General features: G+C 49.2%; 3 protein-coding genes across 8 annotated transcripts; 1 reads left to right on the top strand and 2 right to left on the bottom strand.

The window, feature by feature from the left end:
* Window positions 1-428: 428 nt before the first annotated feature.
* NDUFS3 (NADH:ubiquinone oxidoreductase core subunit S3) lies at window positions 429-6,839 on the bottom strand. Of its 2 annotated transcripts, none has more exons than XM_010371128.2 (7): window positions 6,685-6,839; window positions 6,459-6,575; window positions 5,304-5,401; window positions 4,942-5,091; window positions 3,705-3,830; window positions 3,451-3,570; window positions 429-680 (listed from the first exon to the last, which is right to left on the bottom strand). In XM_010371128.2, exons 1-7 carry the CDS (start codon window positions 6,755-6,757, stop codon window positions 513-515), a joined length of 852 nt encoding a protein of 283 aa, XP_010369430.1. In that variant the 5' UTR covers window positions 6,758-6,839; the 3' UTR covers window positions 429-512. The 2 variants fall into 2 exon arrangements, with proteins under 2 accessions (XP_010369430.1, XP_010369431.1); XM_010371129.2 differs by having other exon boundaries at window positions 6,510-6,575.
* On the top strand, window positions 6,834-13,392 carry KBTBD4 (kelch repeat and BTB domain containing 4). 3 transcript variants are annotated; one of them, XM_010371132.2, is made up of 4 exons: window positions 6,834-7,021; window positions 7,814-8,427; window positions 9,890-9,996; window positions 11,799-13,392. In XM_010371132.2, the coding sequence occupies exons 2-4, from the start codon at window positions 7,839-7,841 to the stop codon at window positions 12,657-12,659; spliced, it is 1,557 nt and encodes a 518-aa protein (XP_010369434.1). In that variant the 5' UTR covers window positions 6,834-7,021; window positions 7,814-7,838; the 3' UTR covers window positions 12,660-13,392. The 3 variants fall into 3 exon arrangements, with proteins under 3 accessions (XP_010369434.1, XP_010369433.1, XP_010369432.1); XM_010371131.2 differs by having other exon boundaries at window positions 7,810-8,427; XM_010371130.2 differs by having other exon boundaries at window positions 6,840-6,916; window positions 7,810-8,427.
* Window positions 13,393-13,772: 380 nt separating this feature from the next.
* On the bottom strand, window positions 13,773-20,885 carry PTPMT1 (protein tyrosine phosphatase mitochondrial 1). 3 transcript variants are annotated; one of them, XM_010371133.2, is made up of 4 exons: window positions 20,419-20,885; window positions 20,229-20,309; window positions 15,993-16,184; window positions 13,773-14,120 (listed from the first exon to the last, which is right to left on the bottom strand). In XM_010371133.2, exons 1-4 carry the CDS (start codon window positions 20,590-20,592, stop codon window positions 13,962-13,964), a joined length of 606 nt encoding a protein of 201 aa, XP_010369435.1. In that variant the 5' UTR covers window positions 20,593-20,885; the 3' UTR covers window positions 13,773-13,961. The 3 variants fall into 3 exon arrangements, with proteins under 3 accessions (XP_010369435.1, XP_030774181.1, XP_030774180.1); XM_030918321.1 differs by lacking the exon at window positions 15,993-16,184; XM_030918320.1 differs by lacking the exon at window positions 20,229-20,309 and having other exon boundaries at window positions 13,892-14,120; window positions 20,419-20,766.
* Between the last annotated feature and the right edge of the window lie 3,750 nt (window positions 20,886-24,635).

Genomic DNA, 24,635 nt, shown 5'->3' with positions numbered 1-24,635 from the left:
CACTAGGTCTGCAACTACACTCTTTAGTCCCATTAAAATAGACCCCCAGCTGAGTGTGGTGGCTCACACCTATAATCCCAGCACTTTGGGAGGCCAATAGTTCAAGACCAGCCCAGGCAACATGGTGAAACCCCATCTCTACAAAAACTAGCTGGGCGTGGTGACGCACATCTGTAATCCCAGCTTCTCGGGAGGCTGAGGTGGGAGAACTGCTTGAGCCCAGGAGGCAGAGGTTGCAGTGAGCCGAGATTGCGCCATTGCACTCCAGCCTGGGCAACAAGAGCAAGACACTGTCTCAGAAAATAAAAAACAAAAAAACCCACAAGACTCCCTGCTCTAGTAGTGTCTCTCTAAGGGAGCAGGGAAACACCCCTGCCTGCCTGTGTCCCCAAACATCATTTCTCTCCATTACAAGCACACACGAATTGGTGAGTCTAAGTAGGAATTTTTATTTACACCGACACTCAATCTTAGATAAGGTGCTGTCTAGGATCCACATGCCTTCCCTGGAGCTACTTGGCTTCAGGCTTCTTATCTCCGGCTTCAAGCTTGAGACTCTCCGGGGGTTGGCGATAGACTGGGAAAGCCTCCCAGGGGCTGTTCAGGTCAAATTTGCGGAACTCTTGGGCCAACTCCACCGGCTCTGCCACCACCCGCTTCACCTCATCATCATAGCGTAACTGCAGGAGCAAAAGGCAGGCTTGAGCACTAAGGAAGTCCCTATTATAGCTACAAAGGAGCCTATTTTTCACGAGGCTATGGATGACTTCCCCAGCCCAGTTCCTCTCCGTTACTGACTCCTGTCCCAGCCTCTGTTAATAAGTCTCCATCCACACCTGTGTTACCCATCAGATCACATCCTAACCAGCTAGAGTGTGAGATTCCAAAATGTAGGATACCTCTCATGCCCTGCCAGCACCAGTCAGACTCCCCTGCTCACCACTCCTGCATCAGGAGCTCCCAACTGACTGCTCACCCACCCACACACTCTTACAAGGTAATGGTAAGCATCTGCCCAGGATTAGAGTAGTGGGTGGCTGAAAAGAGTAAACCTAAACTGGCAGATACACAACCTCTGGCCCCAGGCCCTTGGCATATCCACTGTCCAGATCTAAAGCGGTACATTTGACATGGCTTTTCTTTTTTTTTTTTTTGAGACGGAGTCTCGCTCTAGCCCGGGCTGGAGTGCAGTGCCCGGATCTCGGCTCACTGCAAGCTCCGCCTCCCGGGTTTACGCCATTCTCCTGCCTCAGCCTCCGGAGTAGCTGGGACTACAGGCGCCCGCCACCTCGCCCGGCTAGTTTTTTGTATTTTGTTTTTTAGTAGAGACGGGGTTTCACCGTGTTAGCCAGGATGGTCTCGATCTCCTGACCTCGTGATCCGCCCGTCTCGGCCTCCCAAAGTGCTGGGATTACAGGCTTGAGCCACCGCGCCCGGCCAGACATGGCTTTTCTTGTTACTGGGGGATCAAATGGATGAGGTCAGGATCATCAGGTGCTAGAGGGAAGAGGCAAACCAGGTGAGGCAGGTAGCAGGAGTGGGGTGAAAGGGAGAAGCGAGGGAGATAAGCCCTGCCCAGAAGTAGCCTAAGAGGGAAATAGGAGCATCCAAAGCACTAACACAGCAGGAGTGACTGGGGACTAAAAGAGCAGGGCTGGAGCACCACATCTCAGCATTTCTAAACAGTTACTTTGCTATAAAATTCATGAGTAATAATATTACACACTATCTTCCTGCAAATAAACAACCTGCAGCACCACTGAAATTCTTTTTTTTTTTTTTTTTCTTTTTTTTTTTGAGACGGAGTCTCGCTCTGTCACCCAGGCTGGAGTGCTATGGCCGGATCTCAGCTCACTGCAAGCTCCGCCTCCCGGGTTCACGCCATTCTCCTGTCTCAGCCTCCCGGGTAGCTGGGACTACAGGCGCCGCCACGTCGCCCGGCTAGTTTTTTGTATTTTTTAGTAGAGACGGGGTTTCACCGTGTTAGCCAGGATGGTCTTGATCTCCTGACCTCGTGATCCGCCCGTCTCGGCCTCCCAAAGTGCTGGGATTACAGGCTTGAGCCACCGCGCCCGGCCTGAAATTCTTTATTCACATTACTGGTCCCACCTCAGAGGCAATTTTTGAGGGCTAAACATTTGGTGTCTTCCCTGTCACTGCCTTCCCAGAGAGCCAGGGCAGGGTAAAATAATCCTCTACTTTCAGGTTTTAGGGACAGACTATGTCCTCAAGGCTGCCTTGATCATTAAAATTATCATTACAATAATGGATAGCACTGGCCAGGTGCGGTGGCTCATGCCTGTAATCCCAGCACTTTGAGAGGCCGAGGTGGGCAGATGGCTTGAGCCCAGGAATTTGAGACCAGTCTGGGCAACATGGAGAAACCACATCTCTACAAAAAATACAAAAATTTGCTGGACATGGTGGTGCACACCTGTAATCCCAGCTACTCGGAGGGCTGAGAGGTGTGAGGATTACTTGAGCCTGGAGGTGGAGGCTGCAGTGAGCCGTGATCGCACCACTGCACTCCATCCTGGGTGACAGAGTGAGACCCTGACACACATACATAGCATCAATTGAGCCTTTACAATACAGCAGGCTTCATACAGCTTTTTTTTTTTTTTTTTGAGATGGAGTCTCGCTCTGTCGCCCAGGCTGGAGTGCAGTGGCCGGATCTCAGCTCACTGCAAGCTCCGCCTCCTGGGTTTACACCATTCTCCTGCCTCAGCCTCCCGAGTAGCTGGGACTACAGGCGCCCACCACCTCGCCCGGCTAGTTTTTTTTGTATTTTTTTAGTAGAGACGGGGTTTCACCATGTTAGCCAGGATGGTCTCGATCTCCTGACCTCGTGATCCGCCCGTCTCGGCCTCCCAAAGTGCTGGGATTACAGGCTTGAGCCACTGCGCCCGGCCGCATTTATTTATTTAGAGATAGGGTCTCACTCTGTCACCCAGGCTGGAGAGCAGTGGCATGATATTGGCTCACTGCAACCTCTGCCTCCTAGGCTCAAGTGATCCTCCCACCTCAGCCTCTTGAGCAGCCAGGACCACGGGCATGTACCACCATGCCCCGTTAATTTTTCTATTTTTTTGTAGAGATGAGGTTTCACCATGTTGTCCAGGCTGTTCTCGAACTCCTGGACTCAAGCACTCCTCCTGTCTCCCAAAGTGCTGGGATTACAGGCGTGAGCCTATACATACATTATTTAATGCCTGTCACAAATCTATTAGTTAAGTGCTATTATTATTGCCATTTTAAGATGAGAAAGCTAAGTCAGTCAAACCAAGTAATTTGCCCCAGGTTACAAAAATGAAACTAGGATCTGAATCCAGGGCCCATGCTCTTAAACCACCACAATCCACAGACCGCATTTCCTGCCATTCCCGGGGATCCCCTGAGTTCCCTGCAAGTCCCTCCCTGAGACTGCTGTCCCAGTTCCAAGGCTCCTACCTCAACATAGCCAGATAGAGGAAAGTCTTTCCGGAAAGGATGTCCCTCGAAGCCATAATCCGTCAGGATCCTTCTTAGATCAGGGTGGTTAGCAAAGAAGACTCCAAACATGTCCCAGATCTAGGAAAGAGACCCCCTCAAACAGCCAATCCATCAAGACCAACAACAGGGGAAGGGGCTACGTGGCATCCCATAGTCTCAACCAGTTCTGCAACTCTGGCCCAGAGGCAGGTCCACCATATCCGGTAACTCACCTCCCTTTCATACCAGTTGGCTGCCTTGAACACAGAGATAGCGGACTCAATGGGTGTCAACTCATCTGTGTAGGTCTTCACACGGATCCGTGAGTTGAAGCGCAGAGACAACAGGTTGTAGACAATCTAGGGAGAACAGAAGGATCTGGAGGGATGAGATGGGAGTCCCTGGTTTGGAGAGTTCTGCCCTGTGACCCTGCCTTCTATTCTGAACCTCAAATCCTCAAGATTCTCCTATGCTTACAACTACTTCCAAAGGCCCAGGCCGCAGCTGTAGCTTAGCATGTCAGCATGCCTGTGTTTGTTCATGCTATTCCCTTTGTCAGGAATATTTCCCTGGTCCACCTCACAAGGCTAATTCCTGGTCTCCTGCTCATGTGTTAAGATTCAGCACAAACATTTTCTCTCTTCAAAGAAGCCTCCCAGACAGGGCCAAGTGCCCCTCCTGCTTTCTTAAAGCATCCCTCTAATATCCTTTGTATTATATGTTACTACAGTAAGCTGTTTAGGTATCTTTCTCCTTCACTAGAGTGTGGGGGACTCCTGGAGGACAAATACTTCATGTTATTTCTCTCTCCATCCCAGAGTCTAGCAAACAGTAGATAATCAGTAAAATATTAATAGCTAAATGTATTGAAAACTTACTGTGTGCTAACAATTTACTTGAACTATCTCACTGGATCCTTACAACTATTCTGTAAGATAGGGGCAGCTTTATATTTATTTTCCAGATAAGAAAATGAAAGCTCAGAAAGATTAAACAAGGGCCAGGTACCGTGGTTCATGCCTGTAATCCCAGCACTTTGGGAACCCAAGGCAGGCAGATCACGAGGTCAAGAAATCGAGACCATCCTGGCCAACATGGTGAAACCCCGTCTCTACTAAAAAAATACAAAAAATTAGCCAGGTGTGGTGGCATGCACCTGTAGTCCCAGCTACTCAGGGGGCTGAGGCAGGGGAATAGCTTGAACCCGGGAAGCGGAGGTTGCAGTGAGCCAAGATCATGCCACTGCACTCCAGCCTGGCAACAGAGGAAGATTTGGTCAAAAAAAAAAGAAAGATTAAACAAAATATTTGAGTTATCTGAGGTCCCATGGCCATTTAGTGGCAGAACCAAGATCCAAACTTGAGATCTACTTGACTCTGAAGTCCCAGTTTAACTGCTGTGCTCTATTGTTTGTTACAAACTGAAATTAATACCCTTACCCCCCAAACCTTCTCAAATCTCCCGACTGACCTCAAAACGGTTCTGCCGAGTTGGGACATCCACTGCTGTCAAGTCAACCAGGGATTTGAACTGTGCATTGGTGTGATCCCTGAGGAAAGTCAGCACTGGGATGACGCCATCAGGATGGATACAGACCTCTAACTCATTGAAGCAGGACACCTGCACACATGGAAGGGAGGGGAGAGGGAACAAAGAGCTACTGAGGGAACAGCTAACTTCAGCTGGAGTCACCTGGCTTAATGCTGAGGGAAAAGTCCAAGGTTGGGATGGAGGAGTCTGTAGTTTCTTTGAAACCAGTCTGCCCACTCCCACATGCCCTGAGAACATGGTTCTTTCTTGGCCCAGACCCAAATAACAGTGGTACGTATTACCTGAACTTGTTGGACATACTTGGGCAAGATTTCAGCCACATACTCTCCAAAAGCTGAGAGCTGCTTGTGGGCCACATCATTCCGTGGTCTGACAGTGGCTGGAAGGAAAAGGCATATTTAAGAAAGAAATGGAGAAGGCAAAAGCCAGCCCTGTATCCAGTCTCTTGGGCTTGTAAGGGATGTCAAATCCAGTAAAGGCTCCCTGCAGCACCCTGAGAAAGGTGCATGTGAAAGGTTTCCCTTCCAGGGAATAGAATGATGAAAACTTGGGGAAAGTGCTACCTTAACTACACAGTCCTCAGAAAGACTCTTAATATAGCAGCTGGGGTGTTCACCTCTTCTCAAAATTACAGTTCTTCCCTCACATTGCCTGCATTTCTGCTAAAGCAGTAGTCTCAGTTCTCCTGTCAGACTAAGAGCTGTTTGAGGATGGGAACCAGAACTTTTGCTTCTCTGTAACTCCTTAGCATGTAAGTTTATACCAGGTTCTCAAGATAAGAAATTCAGGGCTTGAGGAGCCCTCACAGACTGTCTCCTTGAAACCTACTTTTTTTTTTTTTTTGTATCAATGAGAAGACTGAGGCCCAGAAAAGGGAAAATGCTAGGTCTCCTAACTCCCAGTGCGTGCATCTTGACTGTAACATAATATGTACATACTCATTCATGCAACCCTAAACCACTGAGCACTCACACATCACAAGCTACGGAATGATGGTTAGCTTTTCCTGCCTCTGGCAGCAGGCAGGCCTACTTTGTCATTCACTAGGTCTCTGACCCTGGGCAGTTTAATTCTTTGGACTGTTTCCTGATCTATAGTAAGAAGAGTAAGATACTATCTACCCCATAAGGCTGTTGTGAGGACGAAATAAGATCATTCACTAAAACGCTTAGCGAGGTGCCAGGCACACATTAAGCACTCAATTAACGTGAGGTGAGGACTAAAGGGCACATTGCTTGCTTTCAAAGAGCTGACAGTTTAATCAGACAAAAAGGGGGACCATTGAAAAGGACAAGGGACAATCAGGGCCATAACAGAGAGGCCTAAGGGTACAGGGAGGGCTCGATTCTGCATGCAGGGTGAAGACCACCGCAGTCAGGTCTCCAAGATTTGCCAGGAAGACGCAGGGAAGGGCATCCTAGGGCAAGGACAGGCACCTGGGGGCCCCGCCGACAGTTCGGGGAAGAGCGCTGCCAGCACATACTCACGGCGCGTGTCGGCCCCGGCGCTCTCCCGCCTCACCGGCAGCAACAGAACTGAGGGTCGCCCAGCCCCTGCACAGGGAGATAAAAGGCACAGACGCGCGGGGTGAGGCCTGAAGAGCTCTCTGCACTGGGCACGCCGCTGCGCCTGACCCCGGTCTCAGCTAGTTGCCCCTCTCACCCCTGGTCAGCGCCGCGGCCCCCACGATTCCACGCCACCACAGCCTAGCTCCTGCAGTCGCCGCCGCCGCCATGTTACCCAGACGCAGACTAGGCAGCAGACGGAAAGGCAGCAGGACACGGAGCCCCAAGGGCACGGACCGGAAGCGGAAGTGTGCAGCAGATCTTCTTCCGGGCGGACGTGGAGCCGGAAGCAGAGGTTCCGGCCTCCGGGATGAAAGGAGGGAACGCAGGTGAGAAAGCGAGACAGGCAGGTAGGGAAACCGTGAAGTGAGCGTGGTCCTAGCTCCGTGTGGCAGAGCCTGGAGAGAAGGCGAGGACGTTGAAGAACCAGACGGGTGAGAGGAGGGGAGGGGGCGGGCGTTCTGGGTTCTGCACTACACACCCCTCCCCCGCTCTCTCAGCCAAGCTTTTGACGAGGGCGGGCGGGCCTGAGTGGGAAGAACGGTTTCCCAGGCGACGGTTTCCCAGGCGACTCCAGGTGGAGCGGGGACATCGCACAGGGCGATGGGCCTCCCAGTGCCCCGCCCTGAGGGCGGCTGGACTTGAGTTCTGGGACGCAGCCATAGGGAGTCTTTCAAGCGAGCGGGAAAAGTAGCTCAGAAGAGAGCAAATGTGAGACTGACGTATATCCCAGGCTAGGTCTCATATGGAGCGTCTTAACTCCATGCGCCGGGAAGGAGAGGAGCTGGCCACTAGGCCGGGGCGGGGGGTCCTTTTTGTCTGATTCTACTGCCCCGAACTTCACTAGTTTTATGCCCCAGTTATTTGGTTAGTAAGGCTTTTACGGTCACAGGCCTCCCCCAGCCCTTTGCTTTCATATATTGACCTAAATCCCAAGTCTTTTGTTAATATCATGGAACGGAATTATTCCGTGTTTTCTCAGGAAAACACCCAGAGTTGGAACTTTTATTGATTTCATTAGCGGAGTGGTGCCACTGAGGAGAACGAACCCAGGTTTGGTTAAAGGATAGCGCCAGGGACATCATGGACAGGGCCAGGACTAAGGCCAATCTGGACCCACTTTGCTCTCACTTCTTCCGTTTCCCTCCCTGAGTTGGACAGTTGGATTCACAGATTAGGGCTGTGAATTCCGCAAGTTACTCAAGGTGGTGTTGCTTTGCAGACAGCTGGCAGAGAGAGAAGTTGGTTAGCATGGAATCACCAGAGGAGCCTGGAGCATCCATGGATGAGAACTACTTTGTGAACTACACTTTCAAAGATCGGTCACACTCAGGCCGTGTGGCTCAAGGCATCATGAAACTGTGTCTAGAGGAGGAGCTCTTTGCTGATGTCACCATTTCGGTGGAAGGCCGGGAGTTTCAGCTCCATCGGCTGGTCCTCTCAGCTCAGAGCTGCTTCTTCCGATCCATGTTCACTTCCAACCTGAAGGAGGCCCACAACCGGGTGATTGTGCTGCAGGATGTCAGTGAGTCTGTTTTCCAGCTCCTGGTTGATTATATCTACCATGGGACTGTGAAACTTCGAGCTGAGGAGTTGCAGGAAATTTATGAGGTGTCAGACATGTATCAGTTGACATCTCTCTTTGAGGAATGCTCTCGGTTTTTGGCCCGCACAGTGCAAGTGGGAAACTGCCTTCAGGTGATGTGGCTGGCAGATCGGCACAGTGATCCTGAGCTCTATACTGCTGCCAAACACTGTGCCAAGACCCACCTGGCCCAGCTGCAGAATACAGAGGAATTTCTCCACTTGCCTCACCACCTACTCACAGATATCATCTCGGGTAAGTTTAGGGAGGGGACACACCATACCCAGTTACTTGGCTGTGATGTTCAGTGAATGTTCTAGTTTAGGAGAAAGGAACCCTCATGCTTCCTGGTGTTAGTTTACATTATTATTCCTGCATTCTTACTGAGATAACCTGCTGAGAAAGATTGAGTTGAGATTCAGTGTAATTGCTGTCAGAGACACAGTGCGTTAGAGGAAGAAGCCAGGAAAATTAAAGCACAACACTTAACCACACAGAAGTACTGAGGAGTGATTTGTATTATACTCTAATTTCTCCTGTACTTTGGATGTCCCGGTGGGTCTATTTACCTATGTAAATTGGTGATGAGGTAAGATATCTAAGAGTAAACACTTTTTTAGTGATGGGCCAACGTCAGGAAACAATCCTAACCCTGCAAGTGAGATATAACCATACTTAAGGTGTGAGGTTGGCCAGGCACGGTGGCTCACGCCTGTAATCCCAACACTTTGGGAGGCCAAGGTGGGCGGATCATCTGAGGTCAGGAGTTCGAGACCACCCTGGCCAACATGGTGAACTCCCGTCTCCACAAAAAAATACAAAAATTAGCTGGATGTGGTGGTGGGCACCTGTAGTCTCAGCTAATTAGGAAGGCTGAGGCAGGAGAATCACTTGAACCCAGAGGCAGAGGTTGCAGTGAGCCGAGATCGTGCCACTGCACTCCAGCTTGGGCAACAGAGCAAGACTCCATCTCAAAAAAAAAAAAAAAAGGTGTGAGCTCTATAGTTTAGTAGGTTGCTTCCATGGCAGATGGGAGCATATCGAGCCATCCATTTTGATTTAAAAAAGCAAGGCACAGGCCAGGCGCAGTGGCTCAAGCCTGTAATCCCAGCACTTTGGGAGGCCGAGACGGGCAGATCACGAGCTCAGGAGATCGAGACCATCCTGGCTCACACGGTGAAACCCCGTCTCTACTAAAAAAATACAAAAATAAAACCCAGCCAGGCGAGGTGACGGGCGCCTGTAGTCCCAGCTACTCGGGAGGCTGAGGCAGAAGAATGGCGTAAACCCGGGAGGCGGAGCTTGCAGCGAGCTGAGATCCGGCCACAGCACTCCAGCCTGGGTGACAGAGCAAGACTGTCTCAAAAAAAAAAAAAAAAGGAAAAGAAAATAAGAAAATTAGCCAGGCGTGGTGGTGCACACTTGTAGTCCCAGCTACTCGGGAGGCTGTAGCAGGATTGCTGGAGCCCAGGAGGTTGAGGCTACAGTGATGGTGATTGTGCCATTGCATTCCTGCCTGAGCGACAGGGTGAGACCCTGCCCCGCCCCAAAAAAAGGGCAATTTCAGGTTAATTTCATGTATATGTGTATGTATGCATGTACACATATACACATGCCCAGGAGTAGTCTAATAAGGTGGTTCACATCTTTTAAGTCCCTTACTCTGAATTTCTCTTTCGGATTGTCACTGACCATGCCTTTCCTCTGGCTCTCACAGATGGAGTTCCATGTTCTCAGAACCCAACAGAGGCAATAGAAGCCTGGATTAACTTTAATAAAGAGGAAAGAGAGGCTTTTGCAGAGTCACTCAGGACAAGCTTGAAGGTAAGGCAAATCTCTTGATTGTTGAGACTGCATACTCTCCATGTATTCTCGCCATCAGTTAACCTGGCCTCTTTTTTTTTTTTTTTTTAAGACAATTCTCGCTTTGTCGCCCAGGCTGGAGTGCAGTGGCGCAATCTCAGCTCACTGCAACCTCCACTTCCCAGTTTCAGGTGATTCTCCTGCCTCAGCCTCCCAAGTAGCTGGGATTACAGGTGCTGCCACCACACCTGACTAATTTGTGTATTTTTTAGTAGAGATGGGGTTTCACCACATTGGCCAGGCTGGTCTGGAACTCCTGACCTCAGATGGCCTGCCTGCCTCTGCCTCCCAAAGTGCTGGGATTACAGGTGTGAGCCACTGTGCCTGGCCTAACCTGGCCTCTTTGTGTGTATGTATGTGTGTGTGAGAGAGAGAGAGATGGAGTTTCGCTCTTGTCACCCAGGCTAGAGTGCAATGGTGTGATCTCGGCTCATTGCAACCTCCGCCTCCTGGGTTCAAGTGATTTTTCTGCGTCAGCCTCCCAAGTAGCTGGGATTTCAGATGCCCACCACCACACCCAGCTAATTTTTGTATTTTTAATAGAGACGGGTTTCACCATACTGGCCAAGCTGGTCTCATTCCTGACCTCAGGTGATCCGCCCACTTTGGCCTCCCAAAGTGTTGGGATTACAGGCGTGAGCCAGTGCGCCTGACCTAACCTGGCCTCTTTTTGATGGCCAGGTTATGAATGGTCATCTGTTTTTGTTTTTGCTTTTTTTTTTTTTTTTTTGAGACAGTCTCACTCTGTTGCCCAGGCTGGAGTGCAATGGCAGGATCTCAGCTCACTGCAACCTCTACCTCTCGGGTTCAAGCAATTCTCCTGTCTAAGCCTCCCGAATAGCTGGGACTACAGGCGCATATCACCACACCCAGCTAATTTTTGTATTTTTAGTGGAGACAGGGTTTCACCATATTGGTCAGGCTGGTCTCGAACTCTTGAGCTTAGATGATCTGCCCACCTCAGCCTCCCAAAGTGCTGGGATTACAGGTGTGAGCAACCATGCCTGGCCATCTCTGTTTTTTTAATTTTTTATATTTATTATTTTTTTGAATAAGTCATCTCTGGCTTGAAGTTGATATAAGCTGGGAAGAAGGATGTCTTTGTAACCCCAGAACCACCAATCTATGAGCTTTCTTTTTTCTTTTTTTTTTTTTGTTTGTTTTGTTTTGTTTTTTTGAGATGGAGTCTCGCTCTGTCGCCCGGGCTGGAGTGCAGTGGCCGGATCTCAGCTCACTGCAAGCTCCGCCTCCCGGGTTTACGCCATTCTGCCTCAGCCTCCCAAGTAACTGGGACTACAGGCGCCCGCCACCTCGCCCGGCTAGTTTTTTTGTATTTTTTTTAGTAGAAACAGGGTTTCACCGTGTTAGCCAGGATGGTCTCGATCTCCTGACCTCGTGATCCGTCCGTCTCGGCTTCCCAAAGTGCTGGGATTACAGGCTTGAGCCACCGCGCCCGGCCTCTATGAGCTTTCAAAGTTCCTTGAGAACTACTTTCATCAAGTTAACAATCTTAATCACCCTTTGTCCAAAGCACCAGCTTTTGAGAATTTTAAAAGTTACAAGGGTGAATACAAGATTCTCCTCCCGGCATAAATTGCCTCAAAGAAAGTGACTAGAGGACAGTTGGATGCCATACAGTAATTAGAGAGTAGTATGTTAAAGCTAGGTACAAGTGTGAAGTCCGGGATCTTAAGGATATGTGTCTTAGCGGAGCCTTAGCCTAGAACATAACAGCTGTCATGTAATTTTAATTTTGCCAATAGGAAATTGGGGAGAATGTGCACATTTACCTGATTGGGAAAGAGTCATCTCGTACCCACTCGTTGGCTGTGTCCTTGCACTGTGCAGAAGATGACTCCATCAGTGTAAGTGGCCAAAACAGCTTGTGCCACCAGATCACTGCGGCCTGCAAGCATGGTGGAGACTTGTATGTGGTGGGAGGGTCCATCCCACGGCGCATGTGGAAGTGCAACAATGCCACTGTTGACTGGGAGTGGTGTGCTCCTTTGCCTCGGGACCGGCTCCAGCACACCCTGGTGTCTGTGCCCGGGAAAGATGCCATATATTCACTGGGTGGCAAGACATTACAAGATACCCTCTCCAATGCAGTCATTTATTATCGCGTAGGTGATAATGTGTGGACAGAGACAACCCAGCTAGAGGTGGCTGTGTCAGGGGCTGCTGGTGCCAACCTCAATGGGATCATCTACTTACTGGGGGGGGAGGAGAATGATCTGGACTTCTTTACCAAACCTTCCCGACTCATCCAGTGCTTTGACACAGAGACAGACAAATGCCATGTGAAGCCCTATGTGCTGCCCTTTGCAGGCCACATGCACGCAGCTGTGCATAAAGATCTGGTGTTCATCGTGGCTGAAGGGGACTCCCTGGTATGTTACAATCCCTTGCTAGACAGCTTCACCCGGCTTTGCCTTCCTGAGGCCTGGAGCTCTGCCCCATCCCTCTGGAAGATTGCCAGCTGTAACGGGAACATCTATGTCTTCCGAGACCGATATAAAAAGGGGGATGCCAACACCTACAAGCTTGACCCTGCCACTTCAGCCGTAACTGTCACAAGAGGTATTAAGGTGCTGCTTACCAATTTGCAGTTTGTGTTGGCCTAAGGCTGTGGGGAGGGGAGGAGAGCTGCTCACTCCTTTTCCCTCCCCATCCAAACCCAAAGTCCCCCGGGCCCCAATTCAGAGTAATGTATTTTTTGGCACATACTAGAAAGGCAGTGCCTCAGCCCTTCCCTGAACCCATGGAGGTGTTCTGTTTGGGGCTTTTTAGACTGCTGCTGCTCAGCTGGTTGCTTGAACTGACAGTAGGCCAACCTGTTCTCTGCCACCACCTAGTCATTGTGTGCCTCACCACAGCTTGCTTTAAGTAAGCTGTTTCTCAGACCTTAGGCACAGCCTCTCCTCTTTACCTGATCAATGTTAAATATAAGCACCCCTGATCCCAGGACATAAGGAAAGATGCCCAATTGTACTTTTGTTCTATAGCCTATGAAATGGCTAGTTGATCATTTTTCCACAAAGAATTAGGTGTTAAGAGTTTTCCTTCAGGCTTAACTTAGGAGAATGGACTAAGCTGAAGGTGCACTTCACCAGCAAGAGTCAACTCTAGAATTCAGGACGTTCCTTCTATTGTTTTCTCATCCATCTGTCAGGAAATGTAACTTTGGTTTTATTTTTGGCTTATTCCAAGGGATAAGCCAGAAAATAGAAATGATTATTTCTGATTAATAGCAGAAACTTTTTCAAGCTCAAATATATAAGGTGTCTGCTCTTTTAAAAGCTCTAAGCTAAGTCAAGAGCTAGGAAGTGTTGATACAAATAAAAGTTTTTGAAGGGATGTGTGTGTCTGTGTTGAATTCCGAAGGGGTGACTTTGAAGAGGTGAGGGTGTTTCATTCCCTCAGGGGGACTCCTTACGTACCACCACATGGCTCAGTCTGCAGCGGTCCTGACTGCAGCCCATGCTCCCACTTCTCCAGACAGGATCCCTCCCTCCACAGGGTCAGTGAGACTCAGATTCTGACAGTGGCAAAGAGCCAGAGCGGAGTTTCCTTTTTTCTAGTGCTAAGTCTTTTGAGTTGTGGTGCTAAATATTATATTAGGCACCATATTAGGTACATAGTAGATTTTTGTTAAAATACTTCTTTAGGTCTATTCAGGAAAAGAAGATGGCCCCATCCCCTGTCCTGTATCCCATGAATATAAGCCACACTAAATCTTTTCCTTTCTAGCCACACAAGAGTGTTATCTCAAGAAAACGAAACAAGACAGAAAAAGCAGAATTTCCTATTACCTCTTGGCATATTTCAGTTATGTCAAGTCTGGACTTAAGCCCTGTTGGTCCTGTTAAGCATTTTTTATTCTGTATCAAGCAGGAGTGTCTTGAGTTCTTTCTAATCCACGTACATCATGTCTTTGAAGTGTCAAAAGTCCCATCCTTTGTTGCCCCTGCAGTAACCTGCTTGTGGAACTGTTTAAGAACATCCAGCTGGCCAGGCCTGATGTGGATGTAAGACCGGATCTTGGCGATGGCTCTTACAGCCTCCTCTGGACTCCATCTGTGCACCTAAAGTACAGGGTTGAGAAATCAGCAGAGAAAGAAGCAGGTGTCAATGTGCCCTTGACACATGAGCAGGTGCTAAAGGACTTCGAGAGTTTCATTTCTTTGGAAACTCCATTTTGGAGGCATTAAAAATCATGCTCCTTGTATTATAAATGGGAGAGTACTGTAACCACTGCAGTCAGCCAGTCTCACAATACTATGCAACAGGCCAGGTGGAAAGTCAGTCTTTCTACCCAACTCTTGCTCTGCCAAATCCTAGAAAAAGAAAGTTGCACATGAGAAGCTGAGGTCCTAAGTTCAAGACTGCCTCAGCCTACTCCACATTCTCTCTGAGCTGGGCTTTGGTTAAAAGAACTTCTAGGAACAAGTATGCAATAGATGTTTTTTTGTTGTTGTTTTTTATTGAGACAGTGCCTTGCTCTGTCACCCAGGCTGGAGTGCAGTGGCTATCTCAGCTCACTGCAAGCTCCGCCTCCCAGGTTCACGCCATTCTCCTACCTCAGCCTCCCAAGTACCTGGGACTACAGGCGCCCACCACCACGCCCAGCTAATTTTTTGTATTTTTAGTAGAGACGAGGTTTCACTGTGTTAGCCAGGCTCAATCTCCTGACCTCGTGATCCGCCCGCCTCTGCCTCCCAAAGTGCTAAGATTACAGGCGTGAGCCACCGCACCCGGCCTGCAGTAAATGTTTTTATGCAACTTGTCACCATGGCTAGAAAAACAAGTACTCATAATTTAAATAGGAGGCTTAACATGTCCTAAGGATACTCATTGGTTTAGAACTGAACAGAACCAAGAAAATACAGATTTCTAGCTTGCTAATTCATTACTCACTTGGTGCAAAATACCCTCCTGAGACCCTGATTCCAGCAGAGTCCTTATGACCAAAATTTTAGTATTGTTCAACTATATACACACTAGTCCACAGTAACACAAGACCAAACTTAGTTATTCACATGACTTAGAAAATGCTCTGTGGGAGCCATTTTGTAACTCAGGTTACAAAATGATGATGGACTACAGGGTATTTGCTTCTCCTAAATATTTTTAAAGCATCCCACCTGCCAATCATGACAAATTAATAGGCAGAATCTAGTTTGGAGCCTGTTTCCAGAAACTAATATCCAGAACTTTACTCTGGAATACTTGAAGAAACTTGAGTACTATAAAGCTGAAAATGATCAGCACTATTATCTACAGTATTGTTCCCTGACATGGTATTAGAACAAGCGTCTAGCCTTTTGCTGAATATCTTTTGCAACTCCATTTTTAGAGTGCCCGCTGTAGGCCAGCACTTGATGTAATTTCTTATTTAAACTTCATAATGCATTTAGTTTGAGAAAACAGCATTAGGTATCAGTCACTTTTGCTGATCCTCACTGGCAGGCGGCAGAGCCCCAGGTTAGTCTGTCACAAGGCTCAGGTGCTTTCCATCATACCACACCACCTCCCAACAGCCTGAAATCAAGCACACAGCTCCTTCCAACAAGGCCCACCAGTAGACCATGCTACTGAAGTTCTGGAAATCTGCTATAAATGGGACCAGAAAGATTTTTTTTTTTTTTTTTTTTTTTGAGACAGGGTTTCACTCTGCTGGCCATGCTGCAGTGCAGTGGCACAAATCATGGCTCACTGCAGCCTCTACCTACCGGGCTCAGGTGATCCTTCCATCTCAGCCTCCCAAGTAGCTGGGACTACAGGTGCACACCACCACACCGAGCTAACTTTTTGTATTTTTTGTAGAGACGGCTTGCCATGTTGCCCAGTCTGGTCTCAAACTCCTGGGCGCAAGCCATCCTCCCACTTCAAGCCTCCCAAAATGCTAGGATTGTAAGCATGTACCACGATGCCCAGCCCAGAAAGAACTTTTGTACCTGAATCAGGTATGCTGCCACCATAGTGGCACTCCTGGAGCGCCCAGCCTTACAATGCACGTAGACACACTGGCCCAGCGACTGGTACTTGAGAGCAAATTGGACTCCCTTCTGGAGGTTGTCCAAGGTAGGGATCCCAGTCATGTCTACTGTGCTGAGCCGCAGCTGCTCGACTCCTAGTCTCTTCCACTCCTGGAACCAGGTCCACCAGTATGAAAAAGAATGAAAAAAACCTGATGTGGGTGGGATGATAAGGGGCTCCTAAGAGGCAGCAAAGCAACAGGGAAGTTTCAGGGTTTACTACAATGGGAATACACCGTTTCCTGTTTTCTAAAATAGAAACTTCTTACAGAAATGCTTTTTTTCCCCATTCCAGGTGAGGACAGAAATGTATTTAAAATGGCTGGCCTACATAGTTGGTTTTTCATCAAACAACAGCTATGCTGCTGAGTTAGAATTATGTCCAAGATTTAAAGTGTTCCTTTTCTTTTATTAAGACAGAGTCTCGCTCTGTTGCCCAGGCTGGAGTGCAGTGGTGTGATCTCAGCTCACTGCAACCTCCACCTCCCAGGTTCAAGCGATTCTCCTGCCTCAGCCTCCTGAGTAGCTGGGACCACAGGCACGCGCCACCAAGCCTAGCTAATTGTATTTTTAGTAGAGATGGGATTTCATCATGTTGGCCAGGATGGTCTTGAACTCCTAACCTCAGGTCATCCGCCCGCCTCAGCCTCCCAAAGTGCTGGGATTACAGGTGTGAGCCACCACACCAGCAGGTAAAGTGTTCTTAAACTACCCTTTGTGTACTTGAATATTTAGCTGCAAAATATTAGCTATATATATTTTAGCTGCAAAAAATTCAGCTGCAAATATCTTAACATTTTTTTTTGGCCGGGCATGGTGGCTCACGCCTGTAATCCCAACAGTTTGTAAGGCCGAGGTGGGCAGATCACCTAAGGTCAGGAGTTCGAGACCAGCCTGGCTAACATGGTGAAACCCTGTCTCTAATAAAAATACAAAAATTAGCCAGGCATGGTGGCGGACGCCTGTAATCCCACCTACTAGGGAGGCTGAGGCAGGAGAATTGTTTCACCCAGGAGAGAGAGGTTGCAGTGAGCAGAGATCACACCATTGTACTCCAGCCTGGGTGACAAGAGAAAAACAACATCTCCAAAAATACACATATTTTATTTTAGAGACACGATCTTGCTATGTCGCTCAGGTCAGAGAGCAGTGGTGTGCAATCATGGCTCCCTGCAGCCTCAAACTCCTAAGCTCAAGCAGTCCTCCCACCTCTGCCTCCTGAGTAGCTGTGACTACAGCTGCATGCCACTGTGCCTGGCTAATTTTGTTATTTTTTTGTATGGAGATGGAGGTCTCGCTATGTTGCCCAGGCTGGTCTCAATCTCCTAGCCTCAAGCCATCCTCCTGTCTCAGCCTCCCAAAGTGTTGGGATTACAGGCATGAGCCACCAGGTCCAGTCAGTGTAACTTTTTTTGTATAATTTTGGCACCTGTGTAGTGATTCAGCTGCAGATGTGGAGTACAATATTTTGCCAGGGCTTTCTATTTCTCTGTCCATAAGTCTCCTCTTTTTTTACCACTTTTTTTTGAGGAAGCACACGGTAGAAAATAGGGTTATCATTTTAAAATTAAAACAATGGGCCAGGCGCAAGACTCCGTCTGGAAAACAAAAAAAACCAAAAAAAATTAAATTAAAACAATGCACTGACCTTCATTAGTGCAATGTCACCACTTACAAAGAAGAAATAAGTGGCCAGGTGTGGTGGCTCACGCCTGTAATCCCAGATTTTGAGAGGCCAAGGTGGGTGGATCGCCTGAGGTCAGGAGTTCGAGATGACTCTGGCCAACATGGCGAAACCCTATCTCCACAAAAAATACAAAAATTGGCCAGGCATGGTGGCGGGCACCTGTAATTCCAGCTACTTGGGAGGCTGAGGCAGGAGAATCATTTGAACTGGGAGGCAGACGTTGCAGTGAGCTGAGATTGCACCATTGCACTCCAGCCTGGACAATGGAGTGAGATGTGAGACTGTCTCAAAAAAAAAAAGAAGAAGAAATAGAAATAAGGTCTCTGGCAACTGGGCAAACTTTATGCTTTAAGACTTCAGATATCCTCCAGATACTCTTATTATTAACCTCTTAATAATGAGTATCGGAGACTTTATGGTTCTGAATGAAGGTCAGCATTTTTTTTTTTTTTGAGACGGAGACTCACTCTGTCGCCCAGGCTGGCGTGCACTGGTGCAATCTCGGCTCACTGCAACTTCTGCCTCCCAGGTTCAAGCGATTCTCCTGCCTTAGTCTCCTGAGTAGCTGGGATTACAGGCGCCTGCCACCACACCTGGCTAATTTTTTTGTGTGTTTTAGTACAGATGGGGTTTCACCATTTTGGCCAGGCTGATCTCAAACTCCTGACCTCACACGATCCACCCACCTCAGCCTCCCAAAGTGCTGGGATTACAGGCGTCAAAGGCACTGCGCCTGACCAAGTCACAAATACTTCCAGCCAAGTCACAAATATTTTTAAGGTTTCAAAAAATCCTCAGGTTGAAATAATAGTATCTTCATCATGCTGTATCAGTAAAACAAATGAGAAAGATAATTGTTTAGTGCTATTAGATGCCAAACACTATAAAGATAGAGCAACATTTTTAATCACATTGTAAATAACATCTTTTTTTTTTTTTTTTGAGATGGAGTCTCGCTCTGTCACCCAGGGTGGAGTGCAGTGGCCGGATCTCGGCTCACTGCAAGCTCTGCCTCCCAGGTTTACGCCATTCTCCTGCCTCAGCCTCCCCAAGTAGCTGGGACTACAAACACCTGCCACCTCGCCCGGCTAGTTTTTTGTATTTTTTTAGTAGAGACGGGGTTTCCCCGTGTTAGCCAGGATGGTCTCGATCTCCTGACCTCGTGATCCGCCCGTCTTGGCCTCCCAAAGTGCTGGGATTACAGGCTTGAGCCATCGCGCCCGGCCAGATAACATCTTCTAATAACCATTGTGGAAGATTCCACAAACAAGCCAGTCACATTTAATGAAAGTTATGCTTTAGGTCTAAACTTTGTTATGAGAGAACTTTGTAGTTCCACCATGATTTCTAACATATGACTAAAAATTCCCCCAAATCAGAGCCAAATTAACTCTACAGTTTTATGAAAAATGTGGGGAGAGGGACGTGTTATGGGGGTGCTTTTCGTCTTATAGTTGGCAGGGCCTTCATCTGGAATCCTTAACACTGGGAATGCTGACCCATACTCAGAGGTCAAAGTGCAGAAAGAATGAATGAAATCAGGAAGGCACAGGAAAGTTGCCTTTCAATTTTAATTTCTGATTTTGGTTACCGAAATAAGAATACATTACATTCGTTCACAAAGGAGAAATCAGACTTTGGCAACTTGCACTTTTTTTTTGAGACTGTTTCACTCCTGTCGCCCAAGGCTGGGCTGGAATGCAAGATGTCGGCTCACTGCAACCTCCACCTCCCCGGCTCAAGTGATTCTCCTGCCTTAGCCTCCCAAGTAAATGGGACTACAGGCGCACGCTACCATTCCCGGCTACTTTTTGTATTTTTGTAGAGATGGGGGCCTCGCCATGTTGCCCAGGTTGGTCAGAACTCCTGGGCTCAAAAGATCTGCCCGCCTCCTCCTCCCGCCTCCCAAAAGTGCTGGGATTACAGGCGTGAGTCACCGCGCCCGGCCCAACTTAACTTTTTTTTTTTTTTTTTTTTTTTGAGACGGAGTCTCGCTGTGTCGCCCAGGCTGGAGTGCAGTGGCCGGATCTCAGCTCACTGCAAGCTCCGCCTCCCGGGTTTATGCCATTCTCCTGCCTCGCCTCCGGAGTAGCTGGGACTACAGGCGCCCGCCACCTCGCCCGGCTAGATTTTTGTATTTTTTTAGTAGAGACGGGGTTTCACCGTGTTCGCCAGGATGGCCTCGATCTCCTGACCTCGTGATCCGCCCGTCTCGGCCTCCCAAAGTGCTGGGATTACAGGCTTGAGCCACCGCGCCCGGCCCCAACTTAACTTTTAAATAAACGCCTTTCACAGTTTCTAGCCTACCTCCAGGTGCCGTTTAGAGGACCAGACCGGAGGCAAAGCAGCTTGGGACGCCTGGCTCTGGGGCATGATGACCTCCCCTAAACTTCTCTAGCCGTGCCAGGCCCAGGGCGGTGGGCGAGGGGAGCGGGCCCCCGAGCCTGCCCCGCGGCCGGGTCCCTCACCTGTGAAGAGTGGCACAGGAACCTCGTCTCATACTCCTCGTTCATGGTGATCACCCCGCGCACGTTCTCGTCCTGTACCAGCTGCCGAGGCAAAGAGGTGGCTCAGCAAAGATGGTGGGGACCCCAGCGGCCCGACAGATACGGAACGGCGGGGACGGGTCAGGGGCCCGGGCTCCCCGGCCTGGCTCACCTGGCGCGTCAAGCTCCGCAACGGCAGCGCGCCCAGCAGCACTGTGGGGTCGATACGGTGGTACCAGTCCCGGTGCGCCCGACCCGGCACCTTCCCGCGGAACAGGGTGTAGAGCAGCGTCGGGTAGAAGAGCACCCGCGCCAGGCCAGCCTCCAGCAGCGCGGTGGCCGCCATCCCGCGCCACCCGGCCCGGCGCAGCGGCAACCCATCGGCCCCCGCGCTCGCGGTCTGGACCCGCGAGAAAGAGCAGGCGGTGCCGGGGCGGGGCTGCCAGCTGCACCAGGCCTCTCGCGGGCTCGCCCCGGGTGACGGCGGGGCTGGCCTGGAGCCCCCGGGGCGGGCCGCGGGGCTCTGGAGGAGGGCCCGGCGGCCTCGGGGGAGGGACCGAGGACTCCTGGGCGGGAAACTGGGATCCTGGCCAAGGGAGAGCGCGTCGCGGGCCAGACACGTGTGAGCCCCGTAGCGTGGGAAACTGAGGCCCCCGCCTGTGGCCGGTGACCTCCTTCCTCCGAGGGAAGGGGTGTGACCCCAGGGGAGGAGGGCAGGAAGGACACTCCCCCCAACCCTCGACCAGAGAAGGAGGCAGTGACCTTAGGTGCGGGTGTGACCCCACCAAAGGGAAGACAAGACAAGGAAGAGGCTGTGTGCCGGGTAGCCCTGAAGAGGAGAGTGGAAAGGCTTAGAGCTTTCAAATGGAGTAGCTACCTGGGTGAGGGCCTGATCCCAGGGTGAACAGGGGACTTGGGTTGAGGTCGCCTTCCTCCTCCCGTACCCGTCCCAGGGCACGGCTCCCTCCATCATCTGACCAAACAGCAGTGTTTACATAGCAGGAAAAAATAGGAAAATATGCATTATAATGTATTAATATATCATTAAAAAATTATGAAAAGCTCAAATATGAAAGCTGCAACCTACAAAAAGGTAAGTAGAATGGTTGTAATGCCAGCTATTTACTTTTTTGTTGTTTGTTTGTTTTGAGATGGAGTCTCACTCTGTTGCCCAGGCTGGAGTGTAGTCACACGATCTCGGCTCACTGCAACCTCCGCCTCCTGGTTCAAGCAATTCTCCTGCCTCAGCCTCCCGAGTAGCTGGGATTACAGGTGTGTGCCTCCACACCCAGCTAATTTTTGTTTTTAGTAAAGACGAGGTTTCACCATGTTGGCCAGGCTGGTCTCGAACTCCTGACCTCAGGTGAGCCACCTGCCTCGGCCTCTCAGAGTTCTGGGATTACAGGCATGAGCCAGTCGGTGGGCCTATTTATATTTAAATATTTCTCTGAAACAGGCATCTGGTGTTTTTTTTTTTTCTGTTTGTTGTTGTTGAGACAGAGTCTTACTCTATGGCCCAGGCTGGTGTGCAGTGGCACTATCTTAGATCACTGCAATCTCTGCCTCCCTGGTTCAAGTGATTCTCCTGCCTCAGCCTCCCTAGTAGCTGGGACTACAGGTGTGCACCATCACTCCTGGCTATTTTTTTTTTCTTTTTTTTTTTTTTTTTGAGACAAAGTCTCGCTGTGTCACCAGACTGGAGAGTACAGTGGCACGATCTTGGCTCACTGCAACCTCCGCCTCCTGGGTTCAAGTGATTCTCCTGCCTCAGCCTCCCAAGTAGCTGGGATTACAAGCACATGCCACCACGCCCAGCTAATTTTTGTATTTTTAGTAGAGATGGGGTTTCACCATGTTGGCCAGGCTGGTCCCAAACTCCTGACCTCAGGTGATCCATCCTCCTCGGCCTTCCAAAGTGCGAGGATTACAGGCATGAGCCATCCCGCCTGGCCCATCTGGTGGTTTTAAAAGATTCATTTTCTTTTCTTTTTTGAGATGTAGTCTCCTTCTGTTGCCTAGACTGGAGTGCAGTAGCGCCATCTCGGCTCACTGCAACCTCCGCCTCCCGGGTACAAGCAATTCTCCTGCCTCAGCCTCCCCAATAGCTGGGAGTACAGGTGCCCACCACTATGCACGGCTAATTTTTTGTGTGCTTTTAGTAGAGACAGGGTTTCGCCATGTTGGCCGGGCTGCTCTCGAACTCCTGACCTCAGGTGATCCATCCGCCTTGGTTTCCCAAAGTGCTGGGATTACAGGCGTGAGCCACCGCACCCGACCTAATTTTAGAATATTTTCATTGCCCTCAAAATAAGCCCCATATCCATTAGCAGAGACACCATTTTCTCCCAATCATCCTCCAGCCTTAGGCAAACACTAACCTACTTTCTGACTCTATAGATTTACATGTTTAGCATGTTTAGGGCATTTCTTCTTTTTACTTTTCTTTTTTTTCTAGGAAACAGGGTCTCACTGTCACCTAGACTAGAGTGCAGTGGCAGCATGACCATGACTCACTGTAGCCTCGACCTTTTGGGTACAAGCAATCTTCCCACCTCAGCCTCCCAAGGAGTTGAGACTACAGACGTGTGCCATGATGCCTGGCTAATTTTTTATTATTTGTGGTGATGGGGTCTCACTGTGTTGCCCAAACTGATCTCAGGGCTGGACACAGTGGCTCACTCCTGTAATCCCAACACTTTGGGAGGCTGAGGCAGGCAGATCACCTGAGGTCAGGAGTTTGAGACCAGCGTGGTCAACATGGAGAAACCCCATCTCTACTAAAAACATACAAAAATTAGCCAGGTATAATAGTGGGTGCCTGTAATCCCAGCTACTCGGGAGGCTGAGGCAGGAGAATCACTTGAATCCGGGAGGCAGAGGTTGTGATGAGCCGAGATCACGCCACTGCACTTCAGCCTGGGTGACACCATGTCAAAAACGAAATGAAACAAAACAAAGTGATCTTGAATTCCTGGGCTCAAACAATCCTCCTGCTTTGGCCTCCCAAAGTACTGGGATTATAAGTCTGAACTACTGTGTCTAGCCTAGTGTATTTCAAATAAATGGAGTCATACAATATGTGTTCTTTGTATCTGGCTTCTTCTTCTTTTTTTTTTTTTTGAGATAGAGTTTCACTCCTGTTGCCCAGGCTGGAGTGCAATGGTGTGATTTTAGCTCACTGCAACCTCCACCTCCTGGGCTCAAGCAATTCTCCCACCTCAGCCTCCTGAGTAGCTGGGACCCCAGGTGCGCACCACCACACCTGGTGGTGAATTTTTGTATTTTTGGTAGAGATGGGCTTTCACCATATTATCCAGGTTGATCTCGAACTACTGGACTCAAGTGATCTGTCTGCCTCAGCCTCTGGAAGTGCTGGCATTGCATGCGTGAGCCACCCCACCCTTTTTTTTTTGAGATGGAGTTTCATTCTTGTCGCCCAGGCTGGAGTGCAATGGCATGACCTCAGCTCACTGCAACCTCTGCCTCCCAGGTTCAAGCAATTCTCCTGCCTCAGACTCCCTAATAGCTGGAAATACAGGCATGCACTACCACTCCCAACTAATTTTATATTTTTAGTAGAGACGGTTTCTCCGTGTTGGTCAGCCTGGTCTCGAATTCCCTACCTCAGGTGATCTGCCTGCCTCGGCCTCCCAAAGTGCTGGGATTACAGGTGTGAGCAACTGCATGTGGCTTTTTTTGTTTTTGTTTTTGTTTTCTTTTCTTTTTCTTCAGACGGAGTCTCTCTGTTGCCCGTGCTGGAGAACAATCTCGACTCACTGCAAGCTCTGCCTCCTGGGTTCACACCATTCTCCTGCCTCAGCCTCCCGAATAGCTGGGACTACAGGCACCCGCCACCACATCTGGCTAATTGTTTATATTTTTTAGTAGAGATGGGGTTTCACCGTCTTAGCCAGGATGGTCTCAATCTTCTGACCTCATGATCTGCCTGTCTTGGCCTCCCATAGTGCTGGGATTACAGGTGCGAGCCACCATGCCCAGCCTTTTTTTCTTAATAGATATCTCTTGTGTATTGATATCTGTCTTATGCTTAGAATGTTTTCAAGGATCGTCCATGTTGTAGCAAGTATCAGGACTGTCCTTCTTTTTATTGCCAAATAATATTTCAATGTATGGACAGACCACATGTTTTTATCCGTTCATCATTTGATGGACATTTGAGTTGTTTCCATTTTTGGCTATGTTGAACAATGCTGCTGGGAACATCTGCATACAACTTATGGACATAGGTTTTCTTTTTTTTTTTTTTTTGAGATGGAGTCTCGCTCTGTCACCCAAGCTGGAGTACAGTGGCCAGATCTCAGCTCACTGCAAGCTCCGCCTCCCAGGTTCATGCCATTCTCCTGCCTCAGCCTCCCGAGTAGCTGGGAC

Source organism: Rhinopithecus roxellana, chromosome 15 (genome assembly GCF_007565055.1).
Source record: "Rhinopithecus roxellana isolate Shanxi Qingling chromosome 15, ASM756505v1, whole genome shotgun sequence".
Taxonomy (NCBI): Eukaryota; Metazoa; Chordata; class Mammalia; order Primates; family Cercopithecidae; genus Rhinopithecus; species Rhinopithecus roxellana.
The sequence above is the reverse complement of the archived record's forward strand: the minus strand, read 5'-3'. Positions and strand labels throughout refer to the sequence as shown.